Below are 21,635 nucleotides of genomic sequence, written 5' to 3' on the forward strand. Positions count from 1 at the left end.
CCAGCGACAGTGTCTCAGGACCAGTTTCAGATCAGGGAAGAGGCCACCTGCCCTTCTCCTTATGAGAACAGACGCAAATCCATAAGAACAGTTCTTCCTTCTCCACTAACACAGAGCTGGTGGTAGCATGGGGACCTCAAGACAAGTCTCCCAGCTTTGGGCCTGAGGAGTCCCCACATCCTCAGGCCCTGACATCACAGAGAATGATGTCAGACCCTGATGTCCCTGACATCACAGAGAATACGTCCGTGCTTGGTTTGGGCACTCAGTGTCGTAGGCTGACTCTAGAGGGAGCAAGGAGGTCCAGCCAAGAAGCAAGACCCCTTTGGGATCCAAGACTCACCCCCAGGCTTCTTTCAATGACTGTATCGCCCCCCTCCAAAGGTCTTCACTGCCTCCACCCCCAGCCCACCCCACCCCAGGGCAGCCTCTCCTCTTTCTCTTCCTGGGACCACCCCCAACCTGTACATGGCACCCTGAATGGTAGCTAAGTTACCATGTGCCCAGAGAAAAAGGTAAGCTTGATGTCCCTGGCTTTGGTCTTCCTGTCACATCCATCCCCACCTCCCACTCCGGGGCCGACCTGGCTGTCTACTCCCCTTCCGGCCTTACAGACACACGGCTGCCGACCTCCTCTCCACACTCCAGCTCTCTAACGCCCTTTCCAAAACACTCCTGGGCCCTCTCCTCAAAGCAACAATGCAGCCCCACGGGGCTCCGAGCCTCCAGCCTCCCTTTATTTTGAAGACAGAAAGGCAGAGCTGAGCCATGGATGCCCGCTTCCCAGAGCGGGTGGGGGACGAACTCAGGGGAGCCCCCAGGCACCTGCCTACCCTCTACCTTCCTGCTGTTCCCCAACAATCCCTGTGATGCCCCCAGAGAGCTCTGTCACATGCAAGCAAAGCAAGCCTCGGATTAACCATGAGCTTTTCTTTCCCTATATTTCTCTACATAGTAGTAAAATGTACTTTATGTACAGTGCCTCCCCCCCAGCCCACCCCAATCCCCCAAAAGGCTTTTTCTAACAAAATTGGAAGAAACAGCTCCAGCTACGCACACCTTGGCCCCGAATTCTAATCCTGGCGAGTGACAAAGTCGCCCTGATGCTCTGTGAAGTCTGTTTCCTCCCTGAAGCTATCTTGTCAACCTTTTAAGAAAAAAAACCAAACAAACCCTAGTCAGGAAATTTCACCTGTGAATCCTACCAGGTTTCCTCTGCATGAAAAGGGCAAAGGAAAACAGCTGAAACCAGTTTAACCCCAAATTTTAGATCTCAAATCAAAAATACAGAGTATTGAAAAATATTAATAATGACTCCAATCCACCCCTGCTTGAGACACCGCCCCGCACACGATCATGGGACATGGGCCCCTCCTCAAAGGGGGCGCAGACCCTGCCCGCCCTGTGGGATGCAGCATCCTTCCCCTGGAGAAAGCAGAGTCTCAGGCCTCTCAGACCCGTGTCTCTGAGGAAAGCTGAGGGAGACAGACTGGGAGCTCACGGACAAAGCTGACCACCGCGTGCTGGGCGGGGTCCACACTCAACCCCACCTGGTCAGCCAGCAAATCAAGAAACAGGAAACCCACTTTCCTTATTGCTTGTTTTTCCCCAAACAACTTATGGCATCACTTTACCCTTTCCCTGGTCTCCGAGTCACCTAACCTGAAACAGCTGCAGTTTCCAGGCAAGATGCAGGATGAAGGGGCAGGTTACTTCTATGCAAGGCTACCAGATCATCCAAGGGGCAGTTTGGAAGACACCTGATCTCCCATGGACTGGAGCGTGAAAGTCAGAGGAAGCTTCAGAGTCGTCACTGCAATTGTTCAAGGGCAGAGTGCAAAGGACATCTGGTCCTTAGAAATGGCTGCACCCCACCATGCAGACATTCACAAGCACACCCTCTCGCACATGCACACACCCAGCACTTCAGTGTGTGCCTGTGACATCCCTGTCTCCATCTCATGGGCAGAGGGAACTGTATTCTGCCAGTTTCCATCGCAATCCTTACAGGAAGTACTGAACCAGCTCCCCAAGGCGCAGGAAGGCTGCCAGTCTCCGTGCACACTGTCACAAGAAGGAAGCCCTCTTGGGAGGAGAAATGAGTCCGAAGCTGTTGAGAGATAGGTCGGCCTTATGTCCTTCCCCAGCTTTGGGGACACCCAGCACAGCTGCCACCCAGTGGCCAGCAAAAAGCACAGCTCCAACCATTTGGTCTTATCTGCTGAGGTACAGGGCACAGCCAGAGGAAGAAAGGAAGGAAGAAGTCAGCACCTTTGTCACCACTGGGGATGGCTCACGGGCGGGGCCCTGTATGCCACCCTGAAGAAGCAGAGCCTTCCCCCATCTCCTCTTCTGTTGTAACCTTGGGGCCTACAGTCCCAGCACGGGGCTCAGAAAGGGTGGCCTAGTTCACCCTGAAGACGCACAGCCCTGACGTCCCACGCACAGTCCAGCAGGATCTGCTCTGCTCGAGAAACAGCCACCATGAGAGTGCAGACAAAGGCCGCAACTGACCCCAGGGCCCAGAGGAAGTGCCCGTGCATCCCCTGTCGGGCACGGTGGCAGAGGTAGTGCTGCCTCAGGAAAGAAGCAGAGTCGCTGCTTCGCTGGAGCTGCCGCCCGGAGGGTGGCTTGGACTTGGACTTGGTGTCCAGCGAAGTGCATTGGCCAGAAGGTGCAGGTTCCACCCGGGGGCTGGGCAGTGGACACAGAGAGGCCACAAATGCTGCCCCTGCCACTTCTTTCTCCACGATGTGTCACGTTTGGAAAGAAACTGTGGTTTTGTGACTTCTGAGGCAGAGCCTCAAGGGTGGAATTGGTCCCCACTCGCTGGGCGAGAGAAGGAAGCACGGGGCGGGTCTGCGTGGCAGCGGATTCACCCCTAGGATGGAAGCTCCCAGGGATGTGCAGCTGCCCACTCTCGGGCCGCCTTGCCTGGGTCACCGGGCTGAGAGCCACACAAGTCTCCAGTGCTTTGACTGGGCCAACATCCAAGCAGGTATCTGGGGACAAGGGATGTCCCCAAACCCACCAAGACAGCAGCACCAAGAAGGAAGTACTTGGCGGAACCTGAGAGCCCCCTCGGTTCTCGGGTGGCCAGAAAAGCAGGCTCCTGCACGAGAGGAGAAAGAGGCCAGACGCACCCCATCCACACTCAGGCCTTCTGCCCGGTCGAGGGCAGGACCGTTACCTTACTGGAGGAGAGAGATACATCGGTAGTCGCTGTACGACGACCTCGCAGAAGCTTCTGGGTGCTAAGAGTCTGAGTTAGGACAAGAATTCGGCAGGGAAAGGATGGAGCCTGGCTCGTGCCTCCCACCCCTTCCAGCTTCACTCCCAGGCCTCAGCCAGTTCTACATAAACAGACCTGGGGGAAGAGGGGGCCTGAGCACCTCCAGAACCCAGAATCTGAGGCCCCCCAGCTTTATCTGATCCCATCCTGTGGGAGCTCAGGTCTGCGGCGGGGTGCACGTGGGGAGCATGGAGAGGAGCGCGGGCGGGCTCCCCACACGTGGCAATTAATCAATCTGGGGAATTAGCTCCCACAAAAGGAAAGGAGGAATCCAATCAGGGCTTTGGAACAGCACTCCAGAGGGTGCGGAGCCAGGCTGGGATATAAATAGAGCCGCGGCGCGTGGTGCTCGGCACAGATGGCTCCAGAGTGGGAGGCCCTCGGCCACAGGGCTCCCAGCCTGGCTGGACCAAGGGGCTGACGATGCGCTTGAGTCTGAGCACAGGGCCACCTCCCAGCCCCGCTGCTAAGCAGCTTCTACTTCTGAGCCAAACCATGAAACGAAGAGAGATGCCCGTCTGGCCGTTCACCAGCCCCCTTTCTTCACCCAGAACCAAGAAATAAAGGCTGTGTTTAGTTCTGTGGTAACTCACTGCTGAACCCCCCAAAGCAGGCAGCAGGAACCATGGCAAGCCCCTGCTTCCATTCTGAATGGGAGAAGGTCAAGACAAACGGGGAATTCAGCTGAGAAGGCATGAATCCCATTTCAGAAGGACTCATTCCCGAGATATAGACACCAGGGCCCCCGCCAGCCCCTCTCACAAAGCCCACATGCCAGCTGCCCTCTCCCTCCTCCTTCCATTGACCACAGAAGTAAACAGCATTTGCTTCCACGTACATATATATACATAAAGAAACCCACAAACTACACACATACGCATTTGCATCTATATCTATATATATGTAGAGTCTGGAAGATGGCAGGAAGTCCAGCCCTCTTTCAGGACTTGAGAAACTGAACAGAAGCAGAAAGCAGTGAGAGCCATTGCTTCCTCTTTTGCACTCCAGAGAGATTTGAGGAGGTGGGAAAAATCCATCCAGTGAAGAGGGGAAGGCGGGGGAGGAGGCATCTCTCTCCCCGTCCCCAGTTCACTTCCCGAGCTCTACACACAGCCACAGCGGCCAGTCTGCCCTCAGCCCTCTCTCCTGGACACGAGGCCGGCAGGCCAGGATGCGGAGGAGACACCCGCTCAGGCCAGAGGGGGAACAAGCAGAACCAGGGTCTGAGCAGCCCTGGAAGCTAACGGCCAGGCCACCCCTCCACCGGCAGGAGAGGACGAAGCCCCGCACACCCGTCGCCCGTGCCCACCCTTGCCCCTCGGCCAGCACCCTCGCCCAGGGGACGCTGGAGTTGCAGCATCACAGCAAAGTGGCGTGGCTGGGGTCATCGTGCTCCACGCTGCTGAGAATTGCCGTCTGGTCTTCCGGAAGCTGGCGGTGGCACAAGTCTGAGAGGCGGGCAAAGGGGTCGGGCCGGGAGTGTCTCTTCTTCCTCCGGAGGCAGACAGCTTCATCGGGCCACAGGACCTGAGAGTTTGGAAGGTTCTGAGCCTGGGAGGCAGAACCATCTGGGGAGGAGCAGGTGCACACACACAGGAAAAGAGAAGAGAGCGGTGAAAGGGAGAAGGCAGCCTCACCCCCCCAGCCGTCCTCTGCGGGCACGGTGCCCGGCCTCTAGAGTCACACGCCAGAATCGCCCCAGTGCAGAACGTGCAGCAGAGAAACCACGCAGGGCCCGCGCCCGGGGCCGCCCCAAGTGCTGTCCTAGTGAGAGCCAGGAAGCAGGATGGCTGTGGCTCTACTTCCTGCAGATTCACAGATCTAGCCAAGCAACATCTCTTTTTCATCCTGTATTTAATACTGAATATATTCAGTACCTTTTATCTAATATTTCTTCTATTTATCGATATTAAAGAAATATTCATACGTCTCTTTTAGTGCCTCCTGGGTAGCAGGCATCATTCTAGGTACTGGGGGTGGGACTCAGCACACTTTTCCCACCGCCTCCCCCAAGCAGTGACGGACGTCACACAGATTTTATCCATACACATTCGAGTCAGGTCTGGCCCACCCTGGACTGCCAGGGCCATCCCTCTGCCTTATGGTCCTTCTGGGGACACAGAGGTAAAGCCCTTGCATTCTAGAAGATTATAGTTCAATGTGGCAATGGGGAGGAAGAGACAAACTATAAAGACTTAAAAACTACAGATATAGGGCTTCCCTGGTGGCGCAGTGGTTGAGAGTCTGCCTGCCAATGCAGGGCACACGGGTTCGAGCCCTGGTCTGGGAAGATCCCACATGCCACGGAGCGACTAAGCCCGTGAGCCACAATTGCTGAGCCTGCGCGTCTGGAGCCTGTGCTCCGCAACGGGAGAGGCCGCGATAGTGAGAGGCCTGCGCACCGCGATGAAGAGTGGCCCCCACTTGCCGCAACTAGAGAAAGCCCTCACACAGAAACGAAGACCCAACACAGCCATAAATAAATAAATAAATAAATAACAAACAAAAAACAAAAAAACTACAGATATAAAACTGTCAGATACTGCAAGTGCTACCAAGAAAGATAAAATAGGATCACTAGACGGCAAATGAGTGAGGCACTGCTTCTATTCTGAAGGAGTAACACCGAGGCGAGTCTTGAATTATGAACCTGCCACAGACCTGGGGGAGAAGTGTTCCCACAGTGTGAAAGCCCCAGGCTAAGAGCAAACGTGACCTGTTCTGGAGACCGAAGGAAGGCCATCATGGTAACGCAGAGTGAGCAGAGTCGGTGAGGCAGGAAGGGCAGGCAGAAGTCTGTTCTGATTGCACGGGGAAGCTTCTGGAGGGTTTTAATCAGAAGTGTGTGTGTACGTGTGCATGCGTGTATGTGTGTGCACACTCCCGTGACTTTCTAAAAGTCACTCTGGTCGCTGTGTGTTGAATACACCGCAGGAGCCAGGACGGAGGCAGGAGGGCCAGAGAGGAGGCGCTGCTCTGGGCAAGGTGAGAGATGGGAATGACTCGTAATTCAGCTTTAGCAATGGAGACAGAAAAAAGTGGTCACATTCAGGATGTGTTTTAAAAGTTAAGTCAACAGACCTTACCAGATGGACTGGATGTAAGACGTGAAAGGAAGAGGGTCAAGGATGAAGTACCCTGAGCAACTGGGCAGGTAGGAGTGCCTTTTATGAAACTGGGGAAGAACCGAGGAGAAGCACATCTGGATAATCAGTTAACTCTATTTTGGACATGGTAAAGGCTTCCAGAACATCTGGCTGCATATGGAGCAGGCACCTGGAAATATGAGACTTGAGCTCATGGACAAGATCTGGGCTAAAGACGGGGGGCATCTGGGAGTTGTGAACATATGACAGGGAACAGGACCGCTGCAAGCAGAACAACAGAGAATACAGGCATCTCGTGGGACTTCTTTGCAAAAAAAAAAAAAAAAGATAATAGATAAATGATAGGTAGGTAGGTATGTAGACGGGTCTTAACCTGAAATGGGCTTAAATGGGTTGAAAACTCAGCTTTGGGCTCTAATTTCTCTCCCAAAACCTAAAAAATTCATTTTCTTTCTCTCTACCTCAGTATTCCAACCTATAAACTAACAGGATATTAGTACCACCTGAAGGCTAAGTGAGAACTAAGTACTCACTGCCTCCCAAAGATTCAAGGGCCTCTGTGTATCACTCTTCCATAACCCAGCCTCTGCAGAAAGTTGTGCTCTGGTAGATAAGAAAGACTGGCAAGGAAGCTGTGCAGTGGTCTTCTTGGACGGCCTGTCACAGCACTTCTAAAACCACTGGTAAAAAGAGAGCACGTGATAAATATTAGGGAATTTTCTAAGTCTGAAAAAGGGCTGAATTATTTTTGCACTATATTAGAAGCTACCTATCGCTGCTGGATAAACATCACACATTTCAGTAGTGGTGTCCTTTTTATGAAATAAGGCAATTTCACTCTATCTCATGGAGAAAAGTCTGGCCAGCCCGCAGAGGCTGAGTCCATGCCACAGTGACCCCTTAACACTGAGTAGGACCCCAGAATTTCATGTCCAACCAGAGGTCTGAAATGATAAAGAGGAAATATTTAAGGAGATAGGGATATGTCCAAGGCATATGGCAGAATAAGAAAAAAAAGTACTATTTATGTTGTTAAAAAATACAGGGGACTTCCCTGGTGGCGCAGTGGTTGAGAATCCGCCTGCCAATGCAGGGGACACGGCTTCGATCCCTGGTCCAGGAAGATCCCACATGCTGCGGAGCAACTAAGCCTGTTCGCCACAACTACTGAGCCTGCGCTCTAGAGCCCGGGAGCCACAACTACTGAGCCTGTGTGCCACAACTACTGAAGCCCGCGTGCCTAGAGCCCGTGCTCCGCAACGAGAAGCCACCGCAATGAGAAGCCCGCGCATTGCAACGAAGAGTAGCCCCCGCTCGCCACAACTAGAGAAAGCCCGCACACAGCAACAAAGACCCAACGCAGCCAAAAAAAAAACACACTAAAACAATGCCATGTATTTTCTAAAGGTGTATGCACAGAAGGGTTCTGAACACACACCCCCCCCAAGAAGGATGGTTCCCAGGCTGGATGAAACGGAACTGGGAGGATGATCAGAGACTTTTAACCTTACTTTCCTCATTTTTTGGTATGAAAATTCTACTTGCGTATTACTTGACAATTAGTATTTAAGAGAAGCAAAGAACGAGATAAGCTAGAGGAGTCGATTGTGCAGAGGACCCAGGGCTGGGATCCTGAGCCAGACAAGTCCATAGCGGCAGGTCAGGGTGGGAAGAGAGGAGCAGGGTGCTTCTCGACATTTACCGGATCGTTTCTTTGACTTCGAGGAGCCCTTGGATGACTTTTTGGGCTTCTTTATCCGTTGGTATTTCAGAGCCTCCAGCCTCTCAGGTACAGCAGCATTCCCAGGCGCAGGTGGATGTGTCCTGGAAGGGACAATTGGAGAGGCACAGGTCAGCTCCCGGACGAGAGAGCTTTGGAAGAGGAGCTGGAAGAAAGCCAAGTAGCTGACCCAGAGGAGACAGAGCACAGCTCTACGGAGTCCCAGGTGCCCGCGACGGCTCCTTGACACCTGCCTTCCTGCTGCTCCTGGAAGAGAGAACCCCAACGGGGAGCTCCAGCAGTGGGAGGCCGGCTGCAGGTGGACACCGATCTGCAGAGCCATCAGATGACCTAGGAAAGGGGGAGACGGGCTTGAACGGCGAGCCCATCACATGGCACTCAAGCTGGGGCAAGGAAGTCGGAGAAGGAAGCAGCTTTGACGTCTGAAGTGTGTGGATCGTCACAGTCAAGACCTTGCAATGAAAAGTAAAGGGCAGATTAAAGGAGGGGGAGAACCCCCCCACCCCACTGACTGTCCTCCTCCGGGAAAGACAAAGCCGGGCCGGACGGGGACCCGATGCCCAGTGACATCATCCCCTCCATCGCCAAGATGCAGGCAGAACCCCGGCAGCCAACAGCAGCTAACAGCTGTCGTCCACCAACATTTCAGCAGCAGACTGGGCTCAGGCTTCATCAGTCACGTGAGAGAACAGAAGAGGATGGAAGTGGGTTGTGACAGAGTGTCCAAATCAGGCAGGCTTGCAAAGCCCGTGACATCCGCAGCAGGTATCCAGTGGACCCATATTTTAAGATTCGACAGAGAAACCAAGGTTATGGGAGAGGAGACCAGCTACGTCAGCATCTCTTTCTGCCCCGGTTGTCGAGTGGGTGTAGCCATTTGCCTAACAGAGCAACTGCATGGTTAGGACAACGGCAACAACTTAACTGGAGCCTGTGCTGCCCAGGTGACAAAGGGGCCCAAAGAGAGCTGAGAGGATGGACTGTCTGTGACAGTCTGCACTTACTGGAGAGAACTGTTCAAGGGTCATAAAAGAAGAAAATCTAGAAGACATGGATCAATGCCATTTCTTCTCAAAGTAACCCAAACTTGGACCCTGAGGAGTAAGGGGGGGAAGGGAGAGACAGGTCACTCTTTCTTTCCCTCCAGTGCTGGCATTAGCACGCCATCAGGGAAGCAGGGACACTCCAGGACCCTGGTGGATGGGGGCGAGTCACTCTCCCTCCATCCCCACACCTCCCTCTTCCATCTCCCTCACAATCAGTGGTGGGTAAATTCTGATAGGAGGGAGTAGGACAGCCAAGCCTGTGAGGGGAAAAAAAAGTCCCCAGTGGTGAGCAAGCAATCTAAGGTTTAAAAAAAAAAAAAGAGGGGTGGGAAGACTACAGCCGCATCCCCCCAACATCAGATATCTCTGCAGGGACGAGAAAGAAAAACATACAGACTAATTGTAGATAAGCCTCTGGTCCCTGGGGTTTCTTGCACTAACTGACAGTGAAGCAACCTACATCTTCTTTGATGGATGCCATCATTCCATCATCCTTTAGTAGATGAAGCATGGAGAAGCTCCTCCCAAGTTCAGGTCAGAGACGTATTAATTTTCAACAGCCCGCTAAGAGCACAGAACTAAGAACCCAGCTACATGCACACACGGTCTCAGAGAGGAGTCCAGCTCACCACTGGAGGTCGGGTCTTCACCCCGAAGACCTGACTGCCAACTCCCCCTTCCTTCCTCTTTCACAAACCCCACAGCCTACCCATGGACCCTGCACAGCAGCAGTTGGAAGGAAACTTGGGAGGCAGACAAAGGTTGGAGATGGCCAGGGCACGAGGGAGCATGACTTCCCAGAGCTGATGCCACGTCCTCACCCCCCGCTCATCCTGGACTAAGGCTTCTTCGTGCTGCCTAGAAGGAAAAAGACATGAATCCACAGCTCAGTTCATCTGCCTCCCGGTCCTGGCCAGCGTCATCCAAAAGGCCATACAAATGAATGGTGTACAGTCTGAGGCGGCGCATGACAAGCAAGTGGGCCCAGGGTCCAGTAAGCAAACAACGCAATTCAGGGTGACCCTCTGGGCATGAGAGAAATGGGTACAGGGTGCCCCCGGAAACTCCTAGGGATTCTCCAAGCCAGCTGAAACTTCCAGGGACAACATTATTATTACAAGCAACATATTACTACTATTATCACTTTTATCATACAGCATTTACTTACCACTTACCATGCCAGGCACTGATCTATGTTCCCTGCAGTAATTTTCTTTAACCCTTACAACATCCCTAAGAGGCAAATACTGTGTTGACCCCACTTTTCAGATGGAGAAACTGAAGTTAGAGAGGTTAGGCAGTTTGTCTTATAATCCAGTTATCACGGGATAAGAGCCAGGACTCTCAACATCAGATAAACTGCGTGTCCAGCTTCTTCCTCAGGGAAGCAGGTACAGAAACTACATGGAAGGAAAACACTGCTTTCGCATTCACCTGAGCAATCAGCCTGCCCTGCACGCACTCGCTGCCACAGTCACTGACATTCTCTGCTTCGGTGGCAGAGCCAGAGAAGACAGACCAGGGAGGGAGAAAGCTGGCTCAAGTGATGCCCTCAGGCAATGATTCCCGAGCAGCAACAATCCACTGAGGGGGGTGGGGGGGAAGCCAATTTTCCCTTGTGAAGCAGCCAAGCTCCAGCTCTTCTAAGACACCTGCTGTCCACCTGTTTTCGCGTTTGGCTTGGTGCTCAGGGCTCAGATGCACAACCCGAGAAGGCTCCCCAAGGCACTGGAACACTCCCGGTACAGGAGGCAAAAAATAAAACCAAGGGTCTGGAAGGACGTGAGGTGCAGGGGAAGGGGCAAAATTGGTCTTTATATTCAGCTAATTATGTAGAAAAAGTCACATGAAATGTGTCCCAGCAGACTGGAATCAAACCACCTCCCTTCTCTGGGAAGGGGGAAGGGGGACCATGTCCCCTATCAATGCCAAGTCCCCCAGGGGACTTGCAGGTGCCGATGACATTCAGACAGTAGGAAGCTGGGTGAAGCAGCTCCATCCCATCCCTGGAACAAGGGCAGCAGGTCGGCCAGGGCTGACCAGTGGGGTGCCCTCCAGGGAGGTGAGGCTGGAGCTCTCTTTCCAGTCAGCCCCAGTTCTTCCAGAACACACAAGAATTCAGCAAACTTGGACCCCATCCCCCAGAAAGTACGAGCATTACTGAAAGGTGAAGGCCTGAAATTAAAGCCCAGGGGCTTCTCCGGACTGTGTTCCCCATGAACCCCAGTTCTCTGTCCCACAGGTGTTTCTTTGTGGTTCACACCTACCAAAGACAGCCTGAAATTGACCTTAACACTCTCTTTTTCTCTCTCTCACTTGTTATAAAATCCATACAAAATCCAAATCACAACCATATAGCCCCAGAGGCCTTAGCTGCGTTATATCTCTATGCTCACCCAGAGCAGTGGAAGACAGACACCGCCAGGTTCAGAAAGGCAAACCACAGGGCAGGACAGTCGAAATCCTCCGGACTTTTCCTGCCCTCCTGCCCCAAGAGCTGGCCGTTACCCCCAGCGGCTGCTGTGCCCGGTGACAGGCAGGGCAGTGATGAAGGAGCACTTCCTTCCTCTCCTGAGCGCACACTCTGATGTTTGACTACAGGACTGGGGTGGAGACCGAGGAAACCCACTCACATCCACGGTGTAGCCAGGACATGGGTGAACCCACCCTCTGTCACAGCACAGCCAGCCAGGAGTTTGGAGATCGGTGCCCACCAGCTGCGCCCACAGACAGCCCCCCTCTGGTGGGCCCAGTGTGTGGCCTCCGAACTCGGGAGAGGCTTTTACCAACAGGACCTCCTTCCCAAGGTTCACCCAGTACAAGGGGCCCCAGCACGCTCCCAACCCACCTGCCTCATGGAGGCCAAGGTCAGTATGAACAGGAAAGGGGATCAGAGGGGATGCAAGAACAGGGCCGCTACTGGTGTCAGACAGGGAACTGAGAGCCCCGTCCACAAAGGGACAGGTCCGAGAAGGGAGCTGGGAGGAGGAGGAAAGGGGAGAGGAGGGGGGGGGCGGGGAGTGCGGGAGCAGTAACGGGAGAGCGAAGGAAGTGGGAACAGAGCAAGGACACACGTAGACGAGACGAGTCACACCTTCTCCAACGACACCCAGCGGGGACACGTGCAAAGGCAGAGTGAGGGGGGCGTCCGAGGAGGAGCCTGGCTCCTGCAAAGGCCCAGCAGCCTCCACCCAGAGCTCTCAGCAGGCAGCACGGTGAGGGCCTGACTCCCCAAGGCTGGAGAGCTGGCCGGCCCGGGCGGAAACCATCCCGCATCGTGCCCCTGGTTTCTGGGTTTACCACAGCAGTGAGAGGACACTCAGCAACCCCCCCGGTCTGGCAGGTGGGGACACCGGGGAGGGGGTCACAAACGAGAATGGGGCCGGGGCCCAGGCACTTTCCCGGAGTGGAGTGAGAGCTGGGCCTGGAGTCATCACTCCTCTGGGGGCAGCAGGGGGTTCACAACTGGGGGCAGGGAGGACAGCAGGAAGGTGGAGGGCGGTCCCATCACTGTCACCCCGTTGGCCGCTCATAACTACGCTGTCCCTGGTCTCCCCGAGCTCATGGCTGTGGCGTGGCACCTGGCCAGCCTCACACAATCCCGCAACCTCTGGCTGCGGACACTCTCATAGCTGCAGATCATGAGGAGATGGCACGGCCGTCCTGTTTACGGGAGGCCATCCTTACGACTAGAGGAGATGGATGGTCATGAGTTAGGACCGTGAGCCCTCCTGCCGTCTCCAGGTGGGGAAGGGATGCAGAGACTTCAACCCAGGAAGCCAGAAGCGCCCAGAGGAGGCTCCCACTCCCATCTGAGGGCCTGGTGCCTGCACTTGCTTGTTGCCAAGCACGGGACGGGCGTCCGCGGCAAAAGGAAGCACCTTGTCAGCTGCCGTGACACTGAGCAGGCCTCAGGTGACCACAAAAACCTCTCAAAGAGACGGCACCCCTCTGCTGTCAAGGTCCTGAGACCTCCACCTGGAAGAGGAGTCGCCCACGTGGACAGCAGAGCTGCCTTCTGCCCGGGGGCCTGTCCTCTCCTCCAGCGGAGCTCCTCCAAGACCCCTTCCCGGAGCTGTGGCCCAGGGAGATCAGGAGTGGCTACTGCAGGGGCCTTGAGAGCAACGTGAGCCCGCGGGCGAGGTCCACGCCTCAGTCCTGTGACAGCCAACAGGCTGCAGGGCAGGCTCAGGAGTGGTGACCTCTCCCTGCCCCTGCCCCAAGAGGATGACAGGTGGCCTCGTCCTGAGAAAGACCCGGCTGGTGAGGAAAGGAGCAGGGCCATAGCCCAGCCCCGTGCTCCTGGGAGGACCGATCATCAATAGGATCCCAAGAGGACAGTGAGGGAGCGGCCACCCCAGGGGAAGATCTGCACCCAGGGGGCTTAGGGAAGAAGGGGGTCTCTACGCCTGCTACTGGGGAAACCGGGCAGAAAGGGGCCGGTGCTCCGAGACACCACGTGCCCAGCCAGGTTTCCAAGGTGCAGAGGTGCAAAGCGCTCGTAGGCATTCTAGGCCCCTCAGGGTGCATGCAGGGCCCCAAGGGCTTCTGTGGGAAGCTCTGGGCAGCAAGATGGCGAGGTGTCTGAGTGCAAAAACTGCAGGGAGGCTCTGGGAGGGGCTCAGAAGCTGCAGCGAGGCAGTGCGAGCGAGGCCCCGGCAGCTGTGGCAGCAGCAGGGCGTGGGGACCCAGAAGCCGCGCGCCATCGGAGCAGAGGCTGCCGCCCCACAGCGGGGTGAGGGCTGCGGTCTGGATTCCCCTGTGGAGGAAGCGCTGGCCCTGCGGAGGCCCGTCCGCTGGTCCGCCCCCTGCCCACCCACCCAGCCGGAGCTCCCTTACCTATTGAGCTGAAGAGAGGCTTGTCTCGACAACACTGCCCAGATAGCTGAGATCAATCAGAAACAAAGCGGTTATCAACAGGGGTGCGAGGGAACCACCCACGCACACCCAGAGGGAAGGGGAGGAGCACGGGGACCAGAGAACCGACAAGCGACAAGCGAGGCCAGAGAATGGGGTGAGGAGCAGTAAGGAGAGAGACAGAGACCCAGACGGCACGATGGGACGAAGCAGATGAGGGCTGCACAAAGCACAGACGACAGGGCACAGCCCCCCGCATCTCCTGCACAGACAGCACGCAGCTCTCCTCCACCTCCCGAGCCTGCTCCCCACCTGAGCCGGGGTGGGAGGTGAGGCTTGTGTTTCCAGGTACCAGAGTGGGGGGGAGTGAAGGGGGCAAGGGAAGGGCGCTGGGCTCCCTCCTCTCGACCTCCTCCCGTCTGCCTACCACCAGGCCAGCCTCCTCTGGACTCTGCTCCCCTGCACAGGCGGCCACATCAAGAAGAGACCAAAGGACGGAACCGGGGCGGGGGGGCAGGAGGGATGGGGGACTACGGACGGTGCAGGCTCTTCCCAGCAAGTCGGGCCAACCCAAAGAAGATGGAGAAGGAAGAGAGACGGACAGAGGACGGACTTGGGAGGAAGTAGTGGGAGGAGGAGGGAGGAGAGCAGAAGAAAGACCAGAGAGAAAGAACACGGGCAGGCGTCCAGGCTGACTGGTACCTGGCACACCAGCTGCTACAGTTTACAGTGGGCTCCCCCAGGCCGGCTGATCGCAGGGGCTTGTCTGTCTGTCTGTCTGTCTGCAGCTCCCTGCGAGGCACACAGGTTGGGGTGGGGTGTGTGGCTCGGGCACACGGTTCAGAGGCCTGAGATTTTGCTCCCAGCCTCCAGGACGCAGCCTCCAGGGAGGCTGGGGGGCCAGGTGGAGGGGGGAGGCGGCACGCACTAGGCTGCCTAAGGGCAGGAGGTTGGGGACGGGAGCCTGCTGGTCCAGGGAAGTCAGGCCCCAGGGTCCTGCTTTCAAGGAGGAGAGGCTGAGGAAGAAAAGGAGGCTGGATACAAGGTCTCTGGGCCAACCCTGGAACCACCCAAAGCCAGGCTCACGGGGACGTGGTGGGCTCTCCACTCCAGAAGGCCCCGGGGGACCACTCATGGGGACACACCACACCCCCGCCCCCGGCCATGTCCTCTCCCCGGCCCCCGGATGGCCTCCTGAGAGCTCTGGGCTGGGTGGGGAAGATCCCTCACGCCCCTGGCAGGGTACCTGGGCAGGTAAGCCACACCCCCACCCCAGTGACCGCGCCCTGCCTCTGCCAAGACCAGCACTCCTCTCCCGAAGGGATGCTGCAGCGTGTCCCGACAAGCCCTGTCAGTCGGTGGATGGAAGGGCGAGGGCAGGGGAGGGAGGGGAGGAAGACGACCAGGCGGAGGTGGGCAGGAGAGGCCGGCTCACACTCACCCTGCAGCAGGTAACGGCGGCGGGGGGGGCTCCGGTCTGAGCAGCTCCTCCCCCGCCCTCCGAGGGGAAGGCGTCTGTCCAAATACATCCAAGTGGTCCACAGGCCCCGCGGGGCCCGGCGGAGGGGAGGGGTAGCCCGTGGCCAGAGTGGTGAAGCCCACCGTGGGCCGGTAGCTGGGGCTGCCGCTGCGGCTGCTCTGGGACGGGGAGCCCGTGGACGGCGTGGACTTGCGCGAGAAGCTGACGGCAGCCGGCGGCTGCAGGGCGCTCTCCGACACCTCGGCGGGCTGCAGGAGGCCGGGGCGTGGCCGGGCCCGCGCGGCGAGCTCTGGGGAGCTGGTTCGCGAGCCGAGGGGGCTCTGGGTCAGAGGCGAGAGCCGGGAGGGCTGTAGCACCACTTGATGTAAACTGGGCTCGGTGCGCCTGGCCTGCCGGGGGCTGGGCCGGGGCCGGGGCTGCGGCTCGTACCACGGGGTGTCCAGGCCCAGCGTGCTGGGGCCGCCGTGCGCCCCCGGCTCGGCTGGCTCGGGGTAAGGCAACACGGGTATGCCCATGCCTTGGCTGGTGTGTCTCAGCTGCCCTTGGCTCACCAGAGGTTGCACAGGCCTGTCCTGCCACTTGGCGGCGGGGGGCACTGGGGCAGGGCCTCTGCCCGGCGCCTTGCCAGCCCAGCCCGTGGGCGCCTCCAAAGACAGGATGCCCGGGTAGGCTGCGGGCACCTGCAGGGAGGCGGGCGGCAGTCCTCGGGGGAGGCCGGCCGCAGGCTGCAGACTCTCGGCCACATCACACGGGTGCAGCTGGTGGGGGAACATCACGGCCGGGGTCTCCAGTCCCCCAAAGGGGAACTCCGGCCGGCCCCAGGGCTCTGGGGAGCGCCCGCCGGTGGGCGTCTGAGTCAAGGGCAGCGTACTGTTGGAAGCGTTCTCTCCGTTCTCCTCGGGGATGGTGGCATGGCCGAAAGGCCCCTCGGCGTGCAGAGGTGGCGAGGACATGACAGAGCTCAGGGGGCTGCCCACCTCCGGCATGTAGAAGGGGGGCGGCTCCACCTCCCCAGGGCTGCTGCTGCTGAGGTACCCGTAATACTGGCCGTGGTGGAAGGGCCGGGGGGCGGGCGGCCTGGCTTGGCCAGTGGCCTGGAGCCGGCCCTCCAGGCCGCCGGGGCCCTCCAGGCTGCGGGGCTGGAACCGAGGGCTGTATGCTGGTGGTGGCAGGTAGGACTCCTGGCTGGATGACAGAGGGGTCAGCTGGGACTTGAGGGCGGCCACAGACGCGGGCACCAGCGGGTCTTCATTCTCCTCGTCCGACTGGCGGAACTCAGGGTACATGTCGGTCTCCTCCGCAAAGGGGAAGCCCTCGATGCGCCGAGCCTTAGCAGAGGGCTCCGCCTCGGAGGGGTCCATCACGAAGCGGCCGTCGGGGCCCCTGCTGATGAGCTCGATGGGCGTGGTGGCCTCCGCCTCGGCCTCCGCCTTGGCCACGCTGTACTTCTTGCTGCTGATGGCCCTCTTGGTCTTCTTGTACAAGGACAGCTCCTTCTCCCGCACGGGGCTCAGCATCCTCTTGGCCGCCGGCTGGCCCTGGTCGTCGGAGGACTCGGACGGGGCGCGGAGCGTGCGGATGCTCTCGGGGCTGACCTTGCCGGAGGATAAGCTGGGGACAGGGAGAGAGCAGGAGGCGTGAGGCGGCTCAGAGGACACTACTGCTTTCCGTTCTCCCTGCAAAGCACCACAAGCGCCTAGGAGGACACTCGTGAGGAGGAGGAATGCTGGTGGGCTGCGTGTGCCGGCGAGAAATACTCTGGCCGACTCTCCACTCCCAACTGTCTAGGCGTGTGCTGTCCACTTTCCAAACGGACGCCTTGTTTCCACGTTTATTCTGCCTGCTCCTATGTTTGCTACCTCTCCCTGGCCACACCTGCAACTTCACTCCCAGGCTGCTCAAGGAATGCAAGCTCATTTTAAGAGTAACTTAAGCAAAAGGCACGTTAAGAAGATACACCTGTTAGGACGGAAAAAAATCAAAGAAAGAAACAGCTCGTCTACTATTCTGGGTCATCTACACTACTGCTCCACCGCTTAGCGCGGACAACTTAAAATTACCATGCAGGTCAGTTAAGGGAAAAGAGCTTGGAAACACTGTCACAGGGCGGAGCAAGCCCTCCACCCTCCACCCCAGACAGCCGTACCCTGTCTCTCTGGGGCTGGACCACTTACGGAGACTCCAGGCTCTTCCTGCAGTGCGTGATGGAGAGTGGAGGGTCTGGAGGGAGAAAGAGGGGAGCCCGCTGAGGCCTGACGCCACACAGCCCTCCCCAGCTGTCAGCAGGGCCCAGAGCAAAGCCCCGCTGGGAAGCAGCACCCTAGCATCTGGCACGTCTGGGTCCAGGATCACGTGCCCCCACCGGGTCTGCCTCCACCCTCGTTTCGGTCCCAGCCAACTCTCCCACCATCAAAGCAAGTCCCGTCGGCAGCTCTGCCCACGAGGTCCCAGTTTCCCTGTTTTCAAGGCAACACCTACCTTTCTTGCGCTTGAGCTTCCGCTTGCGCTGCTTGTTGACAAAGCAGGCAGCCAGGGTGCTGAACAGGATGGCCGCAGCCAGGAAGCATATGGTGGCCACGATTCCAGCCAGTACCGGCCGAGCCAGGCCATCCTCGGTCAGGTCCGGCTGCGGGAAGATGTCTGGGGGGATAGGGGGAGAGCACGGGTTAGACCCTCCCTCCCCAGGGCCCCAGGTGGTTCCACAACTGTGTAGGACAGACATCACTAAGGCTCCGCCCTAAAGATGAAGAGGTGGCGTGGCGGGAAGACAGAAGAGAGGGCGTTTACAGAGCCGAGGAATCGCTACCTGGCCTGTGGAGAGGAAACACCATCTGTTATCTCTTCCCTGTGGGACGCCAGCTCTGTGATGGTCTGCGCTGGCCCAGCACCTTACCAGCCACCCTCACCTACCAGCACGCTCTACGTGGAACCCGTGACTAGCTGACTGGACACTGCAGGGGCCTAAGCGTCACACGGGCATCGTGACTCCCACCAGCCTCTCTACAGGACCAGGGCCCAGAGGGTGAAACTCTGCAGCAGCAGCGGGGCTGTTGCCCCAGAACGCAGGTGCCCCTTCCTAACCATCACGGTGCAGGCAGGCAACTTCCGCAGGGGGTCAGCACATCCTGGTCCCCACAGGCGTGTGCTGGCACGGATAGGGGCATCAAACAACGTCCCTGTTCTACAGGCAGAAGTGAGCCTCACTTGGTGCCCAGGTTCGCAGAGCTCAGAGTGACAGCCAAGACTGGACCAGTCCACTGTGTCACTTGTCACCTGACAGTTGTGTTAGTAAGTGCTGCTCTGCAGGCTCATCAAAGGCGAAGCCTACGTATCTTGATACATTTGGCCAGAATCCATTGCCGTGTCGATGACAGCGATGGATTAAAACAATCCAGATCATGCTGACTGGCTGAGTAGAAAATGAGGGCTCAGCCTTTGGAAGTGGGAGGCTTCAAGACAGGGAACGCTGAGGTAGCTGCATCCTTGTTTACCACGGGAACCTCCCGACCACCGGGAACCAGACATAAAGCCACCGAATGCAGAACAGTTCACGAGAGGCACCCCCAAACCCTCAAGTCCTCTCTTCTAGCTTGGCTGCAGCTCTCTTCCCTGGAGGGAAGCCAAGACAGAAGTACCTTTGTCTCTGCTGCTACAGCAGGCACCTCCGTGTAGAAAAAAACAGCTCCACAGTGCCTAGTACACGCGACAGAAGTCACAGCCGCTCCCCCCTGGGCTTTCTCGCCCGCCCGCCCCCGCCCTCCCCGCTGCCCCCCGTATCTCTCCCAGGCCCGAACACGAGCTTCTTGGCCCAGGTCTCGCCCACTGGCTCCGAGGGTCTCTGCAGGCACTGCCCGAGGACGTGAGCCACTGCTGGATCACTAAGCAAAAATCTCTTCCCAAACCAAGGGAACCACTTCTGGGGGAGGGACCTGCTACACGTGAGGGAGTGTAGCTGGAGAAAGATGAACAGAAATGGGAGCAGGGCCAAGAGAAAGAAAGATACATGGAGAAAATGCTGGGGAGTTGGCTTTATTTAGCCTGAAAATATCTACGGAGAGGAAGGAATGGAGGAAAACACCACCAAACAGCAATTTTCCAAATGAAACGCCCTCATCATGAAGCCGTCTTAACGAGAGGCGCCAGTAAGTACTGCTGACCTGCTTCTGTCTCTTTGCTCCAATTCGTTCCCCGCCCCACAGGAGGATGACACTGGAGGAACAGAAATGTTATAGCAAAAGGGCTTAAGTCCTTTTTGACCATTCTAACAAGAACCTTAACTGGATTTCTTTCTGTGGTTACCTTATAGAAACGGTCATGAACGCAGCTCTTTAGATGGAGAAATCCTACCCACCTGTCAGGTTTCAGCTGGCGCTCTCCCTCTACTTCCAGCTCAGCCTCTTCCCACAAGAGCTGTTCCACAGACGCTGCCCCTCCCCCAAGTACCTGTGCTGGAGACGCCGGCGATGTTGCTGGGCTCGCTGATCAGATCCTGCATGACAGCCAGGACCCGGAACTCGTACCACGTGTCCTACAGCCCCAGGGAGGACACCCCATCGTCAGCCAAGCGACCTGGACCTGCGGCAGCCGCCCATCCTCCCCCCACCCCAGCTCTGCGACTCGGAGTATCTGCCGATTTCCATGGGATAAATAACTCCCACCGTGGCCAATTTCAAGCTACCAACGTGAGGTCATTGAAAGCAGAGTTGGGCAGAGATGCCACGTGGGCTCTCAGGAGCCGATCCCAGCTCCAGAGTATGCAGGGAAGGGAGACGGGAAGATGGGTGAGACAGTGGGCATCTGAGAAATAAGCTGCTGCCTCTCCAACTAGAGAGACATCCCGGTTTAAGGGGAGTCAGCTGGAAAAAGGTACCGCCTTCTCCTCCAGGGGCTCGGAATTGTTAAAGGAGGGACCCTACTCTGGGCAAGTGGAAGACAACCCTTCTGGGAAGCCTCTGCCCACATCAGACTCCAGCAGGGAGCTGGGCCCCCAGCCCACCCTGGCTCGTGTCAGCACCTGGAGACCCCTCAAGCGGGAACAGCACTCCCCGCGGCCACAGGGCAGGCCCTGAACCTGTGGACCTCAGCTGCAGCGATCTGAGGAGGATCCCAAACCCTGGCCGGAGACCCGGGAGCACAGGAGTGCAGGTGTGGGATGGCACACAGCCGGCCCACACACACCCGAGCTGGTCACTCAAAGCTTCCGGCGATTCTAGGAAGAGTCACGTCACTTCCGGAATTGAGAAAAGCAGGGAAAACGCTAGGCACCTCACCTGGGACAGGTCCCTGGCAAAGAAGTCCGCGTCAGTGCCGGGTATGGCGTCATCCAGCGTCTCCCAGCGCTCTCCGACGCGGAACTCCAGGATGTAGCGGTCGATGGGGAAGCTGTGGTTGGCAGGTGGGAGCCAGGACAGGAGCACACCCTGCTGGGTCCGGTTGGCTGTGAGGCACCTCGGTGGGGTAACCAGCACCAGGGGTTCTGGAGTTGTGACAGGGAATGCTGCGGGGGAGGGAGAGGTGATGGCGGGGGTGCCGAGGCCGCTGCAACCCCTCTACCCACACGTCCCTGTGGGGGCAGTGACCCCAGGGCGATGAGGGCCACATCCCCAGGGTGCAGGCATCAATTCAGGACACGTGTCCCATGAAGAGCCCTCCTGACCCAAGGGAAGGGGGCAGGGCAGGTGGGCCCGAGCCTCCTGACTCCATTTCCAGAGCACTTCTAACGACACACACAAGGGCATCAGATTCCGTGAAAGGAAAAGAGTCAGGAACTTCATGGAAGAAGGAAATGTAATAATTTTTTGAATAAGACAGTATCTTTGAAAAGATACTACAGGGACTTCCCTGGCGGTCCAGTGGTTAAGACTTCACTTTCCAATGCAGGGGGGTGTGGGTTCGATCCCTGGTCAGTTTCAACAAAGACTTTAAAAATGGTCCACATCAAATATATCTTAAAAAAGAGGAAAAGATACTATAAAACGTATCTTTCATTCTCTTCCAAGGAAGGAGGAACATCTTCCCTCAGCATTGCTGACTCCATCAGTTCCCCTCTGGCCCAGGTGGAAAAACAGGCCCCAGGGCGCAGGTCTCCGGGGCGGGGTGAGCCAGGCAAGAA

General features: G+C 57.3%; 1 protein-coding gene across 3 annotated transcripts in view; it reads right to left on the reverse strand.

The window, feature by feature from the left end:
• Nucleotides 1–1,028: 1,028 nt before the first annotated feature.
• The window catches only part of IGSF9B (immunoglobulin superfamily member 9B), a 45,274-nt gene continuing 24,667 nt past the window's right edge, over nucleotides 1,029–21,635 (reverse strand). For 2 of the 3 annotated variants that reach the window (XM_057553966.1, XM_057553965.1), the window contains exons 14-20: nucleotides 20,794–21,020; nucleotides 19,967–20,051; nucleotides 18,002–18,163; nucleotides 17,698–17,743; nucleotides 15,485–17,134; nucleotides 8,102–8,223; nucleotides 1,029–4,860 (exon numbers count right to left, since the gene is read on the reverse strand). In XM_057553966.1, the coding sequence (XP_057409949.1) occupies nucleotides 4,652–4,860; nucleotides 8,102–8,223; nucleotides 15,485–17,134; nucleotides 17,698–17,743; nucleotides 18,002–18,163; nucleotides 19,967–20,051; nucleotides 20,794–21,020 (2,501 nt within the window). In that variant the 3' untranslated portion in view covers nucleotides 1,029–4,651. Of the gene's footprint in view, nucleotides 4,861–8,101; nucleotides 8,224–14,025; nucleotides 14,072–15,484; nucleotides 17,135–17,697; nucleotides 17,744–18,001; nucleotides 18,164–19,966; nucleotides 20,052–20,793; nucleotides 21,021–21,635 lie in introns of those variants that run through there. The other variant, XM_057553967.1, reaches the window with a different exon arrangement.

Source organism: Balaenoptera acutorostrata, chromosome 9 (genome assembly GCF_949987535.1).
Source record: "Balaenoptera acutorostrata chromosome 9, mBalAcu1.1, whole genome shotgun sequence".
Classification (NCBI taxonomy): domain Eukaryota; kingdom Metazoa; phylum Chordata; class Mammalia; order Artiodactyla; family Balaenopteridae; genus Balaenoptera; species Balaenoptera acutorostrata.